Here is a 15,234-nt window from a genome sequence, read left to right on the forward strand (position 1 = left end):
ATTAACTTTTGGTTATAATTATAATAAATTAAAAAAGTGGTTATAATTCTATAAAGTCCAAAAAATTTGGTTATTTTTCTAACTTTTCCATAGAGAATGCAATTATTATCTTTTAGTTTTTCTATTGATAAATAAACTAATATCTATAATTATGGTCCTCATTAATCCCAAGCTCAAATCCAAGTCTAATGTGGAACGGCAACTTTTCCATGGACCTCCTCATTCGTCAATGGTGAAGTTCATTTCAGCGTCGCCATCTGTCTGTGTGTCTTCTTGTTGGCTATTTCGAACCAATCATACAAGACTTGGAATCAACTCAACAACCATACAAAAGAAAAGACAACAAAGGAGGATTTGGAGTCTACCAGTCGCTCTAAACTGCGGATAACAAATTAAAGGGTGTCCGCTCAAATCTCTTTGTAACTTTTGCCCTTTGAAACTCCTTCCCTCCTGAGTTCTTGCCGCGGACTTATGTTATTACTCATGTTGAGAGTTTCATTTTTTCTGTGTTTTCTTCTCATAAAGCTTTCTTTATGCGCTGATAAATATAGCAGAGATGACTTCCCTCCAGGCTTCGTGTTTGGTGCTTCCTCCTCTGCTTATCAGGTTCTTCTTCTTATGTATACATGGATTCATATATGTGCATACATACATGCATAAAAATGTATGGGATAATAATAATTTTAATTAGATATATCTTAGTATCTTACAATAATATAAGCCCCTATATATATGGTTTTGTATGTATTACTAGTCCTACGCTTCAATTGAAAAAAAAAATAAAAAAAAAAAATTTAAAAAAATAAATAAATAAATAAAAAGAAGAGAAGAAACTGATGGAATGGGGTTGGTTCAAAACTAATTCTACATGAATAGGTGGAAGGTGCTGCAGACCAAGACGGAAGGACCCCAAGCATCTTGGACACATATGCCCAGGCCGGTTAGCTTCTACTACTTTTATATCACTTTTTCATTATAGGGTAATGCTAGGGAGACAATTTACAAACTAAATGATGTTTTATCAATAGAAATGAGCACGTTTATTAATGTTTAAGTAATAAACCAATAATCAAATTCTATGTTCTTTAGTTTCTAAAATTTAGTTTCTTTAGCATTACCCTTTCCATATAATATTAGGGATTTATTTATCGTGATTTGGAATATGGTGGAATATTTGGGTTTTTCAATCATTAAATATTTATTAAAAAATATAAAACTAAGATTTAACGGTTTAAAAATTTAGAGTATCTCTTACTCTGAAACAAGATCAAATTTTTTGTTAATTATTTACGGTCTTCATTTCTTGTTTACAACTTGTGAAAGGTGAACACTTGGTTTAGCATATTGAGGCTACGTGCTGATAATTATATTAGAATAATGCTATTTAAACGCATAAAGTTAATACAGGTAGATCTCACATACAACTATAAGATCCTCCTATTAGAGAGTTAGCTAGTAAGTGTGCCAATTTAGTGTATCCAAACAGAATTGGTTAGGTTTGAGTATTGCAACTTTATGATGCTAGGTGAACAATTTTAGATTTAAACAATTGTACTACTTACAGATCGCACTAAGATTATATATATACCAAAATCACTTCTAGAGCATTTGGTAAAAGTTTAAAAAAGTGTTGTTACCAAAAAAAAAAAAAAAAAAAAAGGTTTTAAAAGTGTTCTTTTGAGTTAAATAAAAACCATTGATAGAGAAATACATTTGGAAATAAGAATATCACTAAGGGCCTCTACTGCAACCTTTAAAATACCAAAGTCACCAATGTGTATATTTATTTGAGAAACTAATGTGTAAATCTTTTTCTGAAGAAACTGTTGGCGTTTAAACAACATTGCAGATATTTTAGAATGGAAGAAATAATTTTTGGTATTTTTTTTTATTATTAGTTATGTATTGTGAGTCATTGGATTATAGTCCATGTGCAATGCTTCACTTAATTGATGTATTGGTGAGTCATAACTCATGACAAGTGTAATCACCTCATAGGGTAGATTGTTTGGAATGGTTTATTGATGTAAGAGAGAGAGATGCTCTCCTCACTCTTATGTCTAACGATCATATACACACTTTGTGTGAAGCTTAGAATGAAAAATTGGTTTTCCCTTCCTATCTAAGATCCCATTCTCTCGTTGAAGAACTTCCAAGAATCTAAATATTTCATAATCCTTCATTTTCCTTCATTTCTCAGATTTCAAAAAAAAAAAAAAAAATCAAACTCTAACATGGCCTCGGAGCCATGTTCAATCGTCTAAACTTAGCATGGTTGGATCGAGTAGAGCTGAGCTTTCGCGTGCCAATTTTCAGTGGTGAAAACTATGAGTTCCGGAGAATCCATATGAGGACTATACTTAAGTCCAATGGACTCTTGGCTTTCATTGAAAAAGGATTTGAAGTACCAGATTCAAATAAGGAGAATGAGAAACTCACTGAAGAAGCAAAGAAAATCAATCCCATTGTTGCAGAGAAAGCTTCAAGGAACGAGATCTTGATGAGAGATGCAAGAGCTCTTGGTTTGATCTAAGGAGCTATTTCAAATCAACTATACCCCAAGATTTTAAGAAACCTCGAAGGGAGCTTGGGGTATCCTGCAACAAGAATTCAAAGTAGATAAACAAGTAAGGAATGTAAAACCTCAAGATTTTGAATATACTCGAATGCTTGATGATGAATCCTTGTCTGTTTACCTTACTAGATTGTTTGATCTATTAAATCAAAAGAAAAGTTATGGAGAGGAATTGTCCAGGCAATGAATTGTGCAGAAATTGTTAATTAGCTTGCCTAGGAGTTATGATTCCATTTGCTCAATAATTGAACACTCAAAGGATTTTGATACCCTTGAGGTTCAATAAGTTATAGCATTTTTAAAAATATTTGAGCAATGTTTGGATAGGCATGCTAAAAACAAAATTGAGAGAGCATTAACTAGTTTAAATATTGCTTCCAAGCAATCCAAACGTCATGGATTCACTGGACATCAGAAGTTTAAGAAGGATTGGAAAAGAGAGGGAAAGAAGTGGGATAACAAGCCAAACTTTGGTTCAAAGCAAAATGTGGAGGACACAAGCAAAACTCCCTGCAAACATTGTGATAAACTGTGCTATTGAAAATGTTGGTTTGAAGGTAAACCCAAGTGCACAATTTGTGGGAAGTTTGGTCATATCCCAAGATATTGAAATGGAAACAAAGGAATGTAGAAGGTGAATTATGCCAATCAACTTCAATAGATAGGATTCTACATGGGTAATGCTATGGCTGAGGTGAAGGTAAACAACTCTTGGTACATCTACAGTGGATGTAGCAATCATATGACAAATGAAAGGCTTCTGATTAATTTGCAGAGAAACGTCTCTTCCAAGGTGAAAATGGGAATTAGAGAGATTGTAAATGTTGCTGGAAAAGGTACACCAGTGATTGAATAAAAGCTTGGCAGGAAGTAATATTGGTTCCTAGTTTAGAAGAAAACCGTCTCAGTCTTGATCAAATGATGGAGCATAGATATTTGCTATTTGGATGAGGTGTTGTCAATGTGTTTGATAGTTTCTCATTGGACAATTTAGTAGTCAAGGTGAAAATGACTAGGAATAGATGTTTCACATTGACAATGATGCCAACAGATCAAGTCACATTGGGAGTTAGTATAACTCATTGTTCTCAAACTTGGCTCAAGAGATTGAGGCACCTGAATGATAGTAGTCTTAGGCTGCTTTAAGAACAATAAATGGTGCATGGGTTGCCACACTTGGAGGAATCTAATGGTGTATGTGAAGGTTGTATGAGTGGGAAGCAACATAGAAATGCTTCCCCAACTGAGTTCACTTGGAGAGCTAAGTTTCCTCTAGAATTAGTTCACACTGACATCTATGAGCCAATACATGTTGAATCAAATTTTGGGTGTAGGTTGAATTAAATTCTGGAAACAACTATTTTCTTCCATTCATATATGACTATACAAGAATGATTTGGGTGTATTTTTTGAGATACAAGTCACGTGCCTCTGAATGCTTCCAGAAATTTAAGGCAATGACAGAATTGCAGTGTGGTCACAAACTAAAATGCCTAAGAAGTGGTAGAGATGGAGAGTTGATGTCTATACAAGTGAAATTCTACAATGAGTCAGGAATACAAAAACAGTTGACAATGGCGTACACTCCACAACAAAATGGAGTGGTTGAAATGAAAAATAGAACTGTGGTGGAAATGGTCAAATCAATGATGCACGGGAAAGATCTTCCATATCAATTTTGGGCAGATGAAGTGAACATTGTTGTTTATCTTCTCAAAAAGTGTCCCACAAAGGCACTAGACATGATGACTCCATTTGAAGCTTATAATGGCAGGAAACTAGGAATTGCTCGTCTCAAGATTTTTGGTTCTCTGCGCTATATGCATATTCCTTCGAGCATGAGACATAAACTAGAGAGAAACAGTCACAAATGTATATTTGTTGGCTATAGCATAAGTGAGCAGGGCTATAGATTGCACAATCCAATTACCAAGGAGGTCATTTTATCAAGAGATGTAGCATTTGTTGATTCCTCATTGAATACTCCACATCTCTAATTGCTATTACCTAGAATTATGTCTTCCATACAAATGTATATTTGTTGGCTACATCACATGTGAGCAGGGCTATAAATTGTATAATCTAATTACCAAAAAGGTCATTTTATCAAGGGATGTAACATTTGTTGATTCCTCATTGAATACTCCACATCTCTTATTGCTATTACCAAGAACTATATCTTCCATCAGAACACTAGGCACATTGACAAGAAGTTCCACTTCAATCGAGATGCTATACAACAATAATATATTGAATTAGAGTACCGTAGAACTGAAGAGCAGATGGTTGATATCCTTACTAAAGTATTGCCAAAGCATTGATTGGTTTACTTAAGGGAAGTTCTTAGAGTGAAATCTACAAAGAGTTTAGAAAGGGCATTGATGTTTAAACCGCATTACAGATTTCTTAGAATAGAAGAAATAAGTTTTATTTTGTTAGTTGATGTATTGTGAGCCAATGGGTCATAGTCCATTTGCATCACTTAACTGATGTAGTTGTGAGTCATAACTCATTACAAGTGTAACACCTCATGGGCTAGATTGTTTTGAATGGTTAGAATTTGTTGATATAAAAGCGAGAGAGATGCTCTCCTCACTCTATGTCTAATGCGAGAGAGATGCTCTCCTCACTCTATGTCTAACAGTCATATTGCTCACACACTTTGTTTGAAGCATAGAATGAAAAATTTGTTTTCCTTTCCTCTTTGAGCACTCATTCTCTCTAGGAAGAACTCAGAAGAATCCAAATCCTTCATTTTCATTCATTTCTTAGATTTCAAAAACAACAATCAAACTCCAACAGAAACACTAACAAGTGAGCCTTAGTTAACTTGCATTGAGCGACAAATGGCCCTCTACCACGGTGGTGGAGATGAGTGTTGCCTTTGCCCCATGGCGTGGTTCAAACCCTGTTAGCTCCATAATCTAACAAATCTATCGTTTAACAAAAACAAAAACAAAAAAACTTCCATAGAGCGCCTATGTTTGAGTCAACAAATTTTTTATAGGAGGAAAGCATTTGAGTGCTAATATAAGTAAAATTGAAGTTGAAAATAGGGGAAGAATAATCAAGGAAATTAGGGAGGAGAACAAAAATTCGACACTTACAAGTAAAATGTTAATCACAATTGGAATTTGACTATTGAAAACTATTGACAAGCTTGATTTACTGATCAGATATAATTTTCTTAGTAATTTGGAAACCAGGTGACACTTCTTATCATTGTGAACTAAGTAAAAAGAACACATGTTTATGTCGACTCATTGAGGGTTAAACAATTGATCATTGTCAATTAGAACCAACTAATCAATAATTGAATTATATACCGTTTACTGTTTGAATTTGCACGTTAACTTACATGTATCGAGAGCTTTATTAGCTCACTGCTTTAGTCCCAAATCTTCAGGTCATTTTGATGGAGCTACGGGAGATGTAGCGTGTGATCAGTATCACAAATATAAGGTCTATACTCGACACAATCTAGTTCAATTTTTGTTTAGACCATTCAGAACTAGTAGTTTTTTGTGTTGTAGAAATCAATATCATACCAATTAGGAATATGCTGATGTTATTAGATACGTATGCATCATATATATCATGGATTATAGTTCAAATACGGTTTATTCTTGACCAAGTTTATTCATATCATTTCAGGAAGATGTCCAACTAATGGTGGATACTGGTTTGGAGGCATATAGATTTTCCATCTCATGGTCAAGACTTATCCCAAGTATGTATGATCATTGAATTGTAACTCAGATTAAACAAAACAAGCAAAGATGTCTTGTTCTTAGTTTTTCATGCACTTGATCAATATTCGGCTTGTTTCTCTTAGATGGAAGAGGACCTATTAATCCAAAGGGTGTACAATATTACAACAATCTTATTGATGAACTAATCAGCCATGGTAACAATCTATCATACCACAGTTTCCTTGCTTATACGATCAGTAATTGAGTAGCTATAAAGATCTACATTTCCTAGTGTTGATAATAAATTAAGTTGTTTGTTTAAACCAGGAATCGAACCACATGTTACTTTACACCATAGTGATCTCCCACAAGCACTTGAAGATGAGTATGGAGGATGGGTTAGTCGAAAAATTGTGTAAGTTCCTAACTTTTATTGGTGAGTTTTAAATGGGAGATGCAGAAATGGGATTTGAGATGATCATATGGAACAATTTTGTGGATGCAGAAAAGACTTCACCGCATATGCAGATGTGTGCTTCAAAAATTTTGGGGATAGAGTTTTGCATTGGACTACTATGAATGAGCCTAACGCTTTTGTACTTGTGGGGTACGATCTTGGATTTCTTCCACCACAACGATGTTCAGCTCCATTTGGTGTCAACTGTTCTAGGGGTAACTCCTCAACAGAACCGTACATGGCAACTCATAATATCTTGTTATCTCATGCATCAGCTGCTAGATTGTACAAGAAAGTATACAAGGTAATTGTCAAACTTGTCACTGTCGGACTTCAAAAATTCTTATCTTTGTGATAATTTATAATATACAATCAACTTATTAAGTCTTCGATCCGTCCTTAGAAACATAGTACTCTTGATAAGTTTGATGTCTCACAAATTAAGAGACAAAAATTAGAGACAAAAAGAGCAAATTAAGAAGAAAGAAAACTACTATTTCTTTTGTACTAACTCTGCAATATTTGTTTCCACTCCCTTTGTACTAATTCTTTGTAGTGCTAGCCAACATGAACAAACAATAAGCCCAAAGAAAATAAAACTTAAAAACTACAAAAATAAGAATCAAGACTACTAGTAACAATATATGTAACACATAAGTTTCTTAATAAAATTAGACTTTTAATGAAAAAAAAAATATAGGCCAATCAGTGTGATAAATTTTCGGCATATACAGGACAGGCAGCATGGATATATAGGAATCAACATTTATGGCTTTTGGTTTGTTCCCTTAACAAAAACTAGTGAAGATGAACTTGCTACCCAAAGAGCCATGGACTTCTATTTTGGTTGGTAAGTCAGATGTTGGGCACTCATCCCTCTTCATCCATATATATTTCTTGCTTGTCCGAAACTTGATGCCATTTTAGGTACCTGTAATTCCCATGAGTCTATTTCGTTTTTTAGGTTTTTGAATCCCTTGGTGTTTGGAGATTACCCTGATGTAATGAAAAAGATTGCAGGCTCTAGACTTCCTGTTTTTACTAGTCTCGAGTCCCGAAGTGTCATGGGTTCATTTGACTTCATTGGAGTGAATCATTATTCCACATTCTACGTCAAGGACTACACCAGCATTTTAAAGATGGAAATCAGAGACTATACGGCAGACTCAGCAGTACTGATGTTGGGTAAGGTTTTTCTTATATGTATGTATGTAGTGAAATTCTCTCAATTGTCTGCCCTTGTTATGACCGATGTGTCAATAAAATGTCAACATTTCGTCGATCATATCTAGATATACCTATAATTCTTGGAGCTTACAAAAAACTTTGAATTGCATTCGCAGCACTGCAAAATGATACGTCACCGTTTGAGGTAAAAGCTTGAACACAAAATATAAAGTGGTGTAGGTTCAGTACTACTTATGGGTTTAATTTTAGAGCACTATTGATCGCTTGTTTGAATCAGTTTCCAATAACTCCCTGGGGCCTTCAAGGACTGTTGGAATATGTCAAGCAAAATTTTGGAAATCCTCCTTTATATATCCATGAAAATGGTCTCTCTCTCTCTCTCTCTCTCTCTCTCTCTCTCTGGTTTAACTTTGCCCTCTGCATGCAATAGTTGGCATTAGCTGCTTTATCATTTTCCTTTTTATCTGTATCATCATCTGAAAATAAAAAACTGGCCCTATATATTAGGTCAATCGACTCGACGTAATTCCTCATTGGAGGACTGGCCGAGGGTGAAATATTTGGACGGATACATCCAATCTTTGCTTGCAGCTGTAAGGTATATATATACAATTTATTTTGATCTCTTGATTGCAAAGCTAACTGCACAAGTCCAAATGAAAGTGTGTAAGAAAAGTGTTTAGGGCAATTAGCCAAAATGATTTGCTTTTGACAATTTGGTTGCTGTAATGATTGAAATTGAATGTCTCTAACATATCGATCATCTATGGAGAATACAACGATAATATAATGGCAACAGACTAAAAACAGATCATTTCAATAACCAAATATCAAAAGTGAATCATAGTCAAAAGCCCGTGTATATATATGTAAATATGGGAGCCTACAAGATATCACAGTGGAAGTACTAGTAATTATAATACTTCTAAATTACTAATTCATCCTATATGATTTTGGAAGGAATGGATCAAACGCAAAAGGTTATTTTGTATGGTCCTTCTTGGATTCCATTGAGTTGTTAGACGGCTATAAATCAAGCTACGGCCTATACTACGTGGATTTGGAAGACCCTGATTTAAAAAGACAACCTAAACTCTCTGCTCATTGGTACTCTCATTTTCTGAAGAGAAAAATTGTCATCAGCTTTGATGAATTTCTTACATCCATTTCCAACGGTTACTACATTCAGTAGATTTCATTATACACCTTACATTCCGATGCAATGTTTGCATTCCCTTTTAAATTATTAAAGTTATTATGTCACAATCACTTTTTTTTTTCTTTTTTTTTCCTTTTTTGTTGGAAATGTGATCGTGAATTCAAGCATTTTATTTATGAATATATTTATTTTTTTTTGGTCACATGTTAAATAAGTATTCAAGGTCACTTATTCGCTTTATTGTTAGATTTGATATCAAAAGTTAAGATTAAAACATTAATATATCCATTGATTCTTTACCCTTAATATCAAATGCAATGATAGGTGACCATGCATTCTTAGCTCACCTAGTGACTACGAGAACATTTTTGTTTAATTTATACACATAAATATGGCTTTTATGGACAAATCAATACTACACTACATCTTAATAGAACACTATTTTTTGACAAAAAATTAAGGAAAATACTATTATACTCTTTCATGCATAATTGAAAGAAAATATTAGAAAGAAAAATCATGTGCCTTAAAGTAATCCGGACAAAAAAAAAAATTTGCTTTTTTGTCCTCACCCACATATTATCAAAGCATGTTTCTAATTTCCAAACCCACCCCTACCCCGCGCCCCCCCCCCCCCCCCCCCCGGCCCCAAAAAAAAAAAGCCACATTCTCTCTCTCCCTCTCTTTTTTTGAGGTAAAATAATTTTAATTTAAAGAGTAGCCTCGGAAACACCCGAGACCTCTAGAGTCATAAAAAAGAGCATTCATGGCTTGTTGAGGAATACACCCATCCCAAATATACATATTGGAACCAGATCCCTTCCTAAGCTTATCATACAGGCCGTTGAAATTTTAGCCAACGGCTGCAATTATTAAAACATTTAGAGCGGCACCCTGTTTGTAGCTGTTGGATCAAATTTAAACAGCTCATGTGATTTGCTCGGGGATCCGGTTCCATGCATATTATTATAGCTATGCCTGATAAAGCTCCCCAAAAAATAATCTATTTAATGACGGATTAGATATTCAAAGACACAAAATAAGGTGTAAATTGATACAACTTCAAAACTTCAGAGTAGAATCTGACAAAATTAGAAACTCATGGGCCATTTTAAAAAGCACCTAAATGGAAAAACAAATAATTGCACACGCTATGTTTGTTTCTATTAAATCCTAATGCTTTTGGGTTTACATTTAATTTTGTGATTGCAAATAGCGTATCTTCATCGTGAAAATTTCTACTTGAAATTATTCAATTTCTTAGTTTTCATTCAAAAATTAGCTTTAGAAAAAATCAATCGAATCAGAGATTGTTAATTTAGTCATTCAAATATATCAAATAAGTCAAAGGTTCATTATGAATATATTATTTGGTGTCTACATCGCTAATTTATGTGATATGTTAAGATGACTAAACAATCTCTGGTTTAAATATATCAAAATTATTAAATTTCTTAGTTTTTACTCAAAAATTACCTTTAGAAAAAGAGAACTTTAACGAAAAGTTCATGGTATTATTCACTTTAACGAAAAATCATATTTTTACATTAAAAAGTCAATCCTGGTACTATTCACTTTACCTTTATTTTGTTATTATCGTTAAAACTCAAAGTTTTCAAGCCATTTTCATTAGTTTTCCTTGAGAAAAAATCAATCGAATCAGAGATTGTTAATTTAGTCATTCAAATGTATTATTTGGTGCATGCACCGCTGATTTATGTGATATATTAAGATGACTAAACAATCTCTGATTTAAATATTTTTATTGTAGTGATGATATTCAAATGAAGATCAACAAATTAAACAGTTATGATGATGAAATTTTTAGGATGAAGATAAGTTATTTATAAAGAGTTAGTTTTTGCTCACCCCCAACTCAATCTGATCACCACATGTCCAAATGGTTAAGAAATGTTCGTTGCCGAAGGAAAAACTAATTGAGGAGGGAAAATTTAACTTTTTAAATGCTTTTCGTAAGGCCTTAATGATGATGAGGGAAATTGGAAGACTGATAAAAGTGATTCACGGGCTACTGCTCTTTCTTATTTGAAAGGTCTTTTTAGTAAGAAGTGGACTGTGGGAGTTTTCATACCAATTTTTAATCTCTTTCCTAGAGTGGATGCTGAGGAGCTTGAAGGATTAAATGCGGATGTCACCCCTCTAAGTGAAGTCTCGGGCTTCTTCCTCTTCCGCTTTTCCCCATCTTACTAATCATAAAATTAAATAAATTAGCAATTAAACTTACCATTCGAAGCGCATGGATTCTTTAAGTGAATGGCGTCCTAATTAACAATATTATCAGACCCACACCACAACCCAGATCTTCAGCTCACCCCAGATCATTGCAACGATAAGATTCAAAGTAGTTTAATACAACATTGATGAAGATCTAGTGGTATTTCTCTTCATAGTAAGTTTAATTTTTTTATTTCATTGAGTTATTTTTCTTTTACATAAAGATTTAATTTTAAAAAAAAAAAGAAATACGATATTCATTAAAGAGGAGAAAACGTACAAAGCAAGAGGATAGTTTGCCAAAAAGGGCCTCAATAAAAAACTTTACCGGTGATTTCAACCTGGTCAAAGGAAAAAGAGTGTCACACACAAAACAACTTAACTATAGTTAGCTATCCTCATAAAGCATTAAAGTTACATCAACGTGAACTAAGGTTGCGATGAGAACTCTCCTCAATCAAGATGTCAGCAAGCATATCTGGTGGGGTCTCAGCCTAGATCGACTCCCCTGTTCCTCGCAAACCCGCCCGAGCCAAACGATGGGCAGCACCGTTCCCCTCACGTCGAATGAAGTTTGTCATTGCATGAACAAAACTTCGCAGGAGAACACGATTATCATTGACGATAGGACCCAAAATGGAGTGATCATCACCCTCCCCATTCATTGCCGCAAGGGTCAAGCTGGAATCCCCTTCGAAAAGATCCCCGAGCTGCATGAAACTATTTACTGAGCAAGTTGCCAAGAGCTCTGCTTGCAGCGCCGAACCGACGTCTTCCTCAACAGCTGCAAGACCCGCCAAAAATTCGCCTCTACAATTGCGAATAATCACCCCAACGCCACCTTCCCTCGATCTCTCATCCCAAGCACCATCGAAGTTACACTTTAAGAAACATGTGTCAGGAGGAGACCACTTTTGTATGGTTTGCATCGATACCATTTAGCTAGGGGAGTGATGGTGCCTAAAAGCAAGCATCCATTCCTCGGCTCTCAAGGCCACATCATGCGGATGAGTGATTGTGCCTTTCCACAAAAGATCATTACGAGCTCTCCAAATGCTCCATATAGCTGTCAACACCAAGCCAAAAGTCAACTTGGAGGAATCATGAGCATTGAGCAAGCTTAGTTACCCAATCTCTGAAACATACTCATGAATTATGTCGGCCTCTAATGCCCAAACTAGCGAACCACACTGCCATTGAGCAATCTCTTTACACATACTCGACAGTTTTTGGCTGCCCGGAGCAAAACAAACACTTTGTTTACTTGACAATACGTTTTCTAGCAAGTTTTGTTCCAGTAGGTTGAGAATCCAAGCACCCCCGCCAAACACATAGTTTTACCTTACCAGGAACACAGACATTACATAGTCCCTTCCAGATGAACGAATCTTGGGAATTCGAACCCGACGTTCAAGCATCCACCTCTCTCTTTGCCAAGTAATAAGCACCTTCACTGAGAAAAAAACATTCCGTTCGTAATGCCAAACTTGTCTATCAGATATACGTCGAATACTGAAAGGGATGCTCTGAATAACTTCCACTTCTTCTAAGCTAAACAATCGATAAAGCAGGTTTTTGTCCCAAATTCGTGTCCCATCCAAAAACAAACTCTCCACCGTAGCCTCAAGGAGTTGCGGAAATTGAGGGGGAGTGAAAACTTTGAAAGAATTCTCTCTCGGCAACCAATTATCGCCCCAAACTTTTATACACGAACCATCTCCCACTTGCCAACTTAGACCTTTAGAGATCACTGGATGAGCGGTTGCAATACTACGCCATACAAACGATGTGTTTATCTTCACCGATGCATTCAAGAAATCTGTGGAAGGTGTTAAAATTTGAGACCCTCTTGTCCCACATTGGTCAATAGTATTTTTTCACAAGCTTTTATATAGGCTTATTCCTTTTCTTAGTAATTAGAACTTGGACCATTTGGATATAGATTGAAGGCTTGGATCTTATGGTTGTGTGGATTAGGCTTGAATATAATATAGCCTAAATACAATTAATATTAATTAATCAAGACAAGGGCCTTGGGCCTTGGAATTTAAAATTAATCAGATTCATTAATTTTAATTTTCGGATTAAGTTTTTTAATTAATTTATTAATTAAAAAACGTTTTGATTAAAAGACACAGCTGTTAGAAAGAGTTGTACTTTTTGATTAAAAGATACAGCTATTAGAAAGAGTTGGTTGTGTGGATTAGGCTTGAATATAATATAGCCTAAATACAATTAATATTAATTAATCAAGACAAGGGCCTTGGGCCTTGGAATTTAAAATTAATCAGATTCATTAATTTTAATTTTCGGATTAAGTTTTTTAATTAATTTATTAATTAAAAAACGTTTTGATTAAAAGACACAGCTGTTAGAAAGAGTTGTACTTTTTGATTAAAAGATACAGCTATTAGAAAGAGTTGTGTGCTTTCAAATACACTGAACAGGTATTTGAAAGGGTGTGAAACAGCCTATATATTTGTAATCACAGTATCCAATTGAGTATCATCTTTTCTTCCTCCTTATCTTCCATACAAAATTTCCAGAGAGTAAACACACAAAGCAATTCGCTAGAGTTCTATAATCCAATGCGGGTTGTAGAATTTGGTAGTTGTATCCTGGTCGAGCAGACGTTGTAGAACCACAAGCACAAGAGTGGGACGAAAATACTGTTCGAAGGACATAGCTTTTACGCTAGCCTCTACCTTCTGTGATCAAGTTAGTATCATTGATATTTTTATATTAGTTTATGTATTTATTGTATAATTTCATTCTGCACATCAAGTATATTTGGTAAATAAAATATTAGAATTTCAAGTTCTGATTATTTCTGTTATTTTTGTTTATTTATGAATTGTTCTCCAACAGAAGGAAAGTACCGTGCTTTGAAAAGAGTGAAAGATAACGAATGAGGCTGCATGATAAATCTCCACGACTGTTTCGCAAGAAGAGCGATGTTAAAAGCATAGAGATCTCTGAAACCCAAAACCCCTTCCTCTTTTGATTTACATAAGGTTCGCCAGTTCACCCAATAAATTTTGCGCTTCCGGGTTCTCCTCTCCACCAAAACTTGGCTATCATCATATTCCTCACAAAAAGATTTTGGAAGAAGAAAACACTGCATAGTATATATACATTGGTAATGCCTGAGCCACGGTCTTAACTAGCAATTCTTTTCCTGCACTACTCAAAAGGCCTCCACGCCACCCCTGCAGTTTTTTCCATAAAGATTTAATTAAATGCATTGATTAATCATGAGGAAAAAAAAAAAAACATGTGGCACGATTTTAGAGAGAAACAAACATCGCTTTAGGTTAGGGAGCAAAAACGGACTCTTTTGAAAATGGGGCATTGGGCTCATCCCAAATAAGAATGTAAGTATTATTTTTTAATTTTTCTATTGATAAATAAATTAATATTTATAATTATGGTCCTAATCTCAAGCTCAAATCCAAGTCTAATCTGGAATGGATTCAACAGAAAATCCTGCTTACATTCAATTCCGGTGAGACACGTGTCTAAATTTTAATTAAAAAAAATCAAAACTTGAACATATGTTCAACCAGAATTAGATGTAAACAGGACGTGCTTCTGAATTTTCAACAGCGAAATCCAGTTCTTCTGGAACGGGAACTTTTCCACCGACCTCCTCATTCGTGAATGGTGAAGTTCTCTCAACCTCGCAATCTGTCGGACAATACTTTGGTACTGATCCGTCAGTACCCAATTTTACTCACTTCCTGCATGGTCCAATAACAATAATGATTTTCTTATCATGTTTTTATACCATAATTATATATCATCTTAGATGATATCTGATGTAAATATCTACATCATCTAAATTAATTAGTATTTAATTTTAAAATGTTGTCTAACTCATCTGACACCTAAGATGATAAAAAAATATGGCATAAAATTATGCTAAGAA

At 34.7% G+C, this 15,234-nt stretch overlaps 2 protein-coding genes across 2 annotated transcripts; one reads left to right on the forward strand and one right to left on the reverse strand.

Moving 5' to 3' along the window:
• The first annotated feature begins 218 nt into the window (after window positions 1-218).
• On the forward strand, window positions 219-9,253 carry LOC137742769 (beta-glucosidase 11-like). The gene is made up of 13 exons (XM_068482718.1): window positions 219-606; window positions 877-940; window positions 5,982-6,037; window positions 6,230-6,305; window positions 6,411-6,482; window positions 6,595-6,682; window positions 6,773-7,028; window positions 7,459-7,574; window positions 7,689-7,909; window positions 8,068-8,096; window positions 8,190-8,277; window positions 8,420-8,510; window positions 8,873-9,253. Exons 1-13 carry the CDS (start codon window positions 472-474, stop codon window positions 9,102-9,104), a joined length of 1,524 nt encoding a protein of 507 aa, XP_068338819.1. The 5' UTR covers window positions 219-471; the 3' UTR covers window positions 9,105-9,253.
• Window positions 9,254-11,800: 2,547 nt separating this feature from the next.
• LOC137743043 (uncharacterized) lies at window positions 11,801-12,244 on the reverse strand. Its single transcript, XM_068482962.1, has one exon. The coding sequence runs from the start codon at window positions 12,242-12,244 to the stop codon at window positions 11,801-11,803; it is 444 nt and encodes a 147-aa protein (XP_068339063.1).
• Window positions 12,245-15,234: the final 2,990 nt, after the last annotated feature.

This window comes from Pyrus communis, chromosome 8, assembly GCF_963583255.1.
Source record: "Pyrus communis chromosome 8, drPyrComm1.1, whole genome shotgun sequence".
Taxonomy (NCBI): domain Eukaryota; kingdom Viridiplantae; phylum Streptophyta; class Magnoliopsida; order Rosales; family Rosaceae; genus Pyrus; species Pyrus communis.

Coding starts and splice junctions, on each gene's coding strand:
- LOC137743043 (XM_068482962.1), bottom strand. CDS start 12,244: ATGGTATCGATGCAAACCATACAAAAGTGGTCTCCTCCTGACACATGT.
- LOC137742769 (XM_068482718.1), top strand. CDS start 472: ATGTTATTACTCATGTTGAGAGTTTCATTTTTTCTGTGTTTTCTTCTC. Junction 6,683..6,772: donor TGGGTTAGTCGAAAAATTGT/GTAAGTTCCTAA, acceptor TTGTGGATGCAG/AAAAGACTTCACCGCATATG. Junction 8,278..8,419: donor TTTATATATCCATGAAAATG/GTCTCTCTCTCT, acceptor CCTATATATTAG/GTCAATCGACTCGACGTAAT.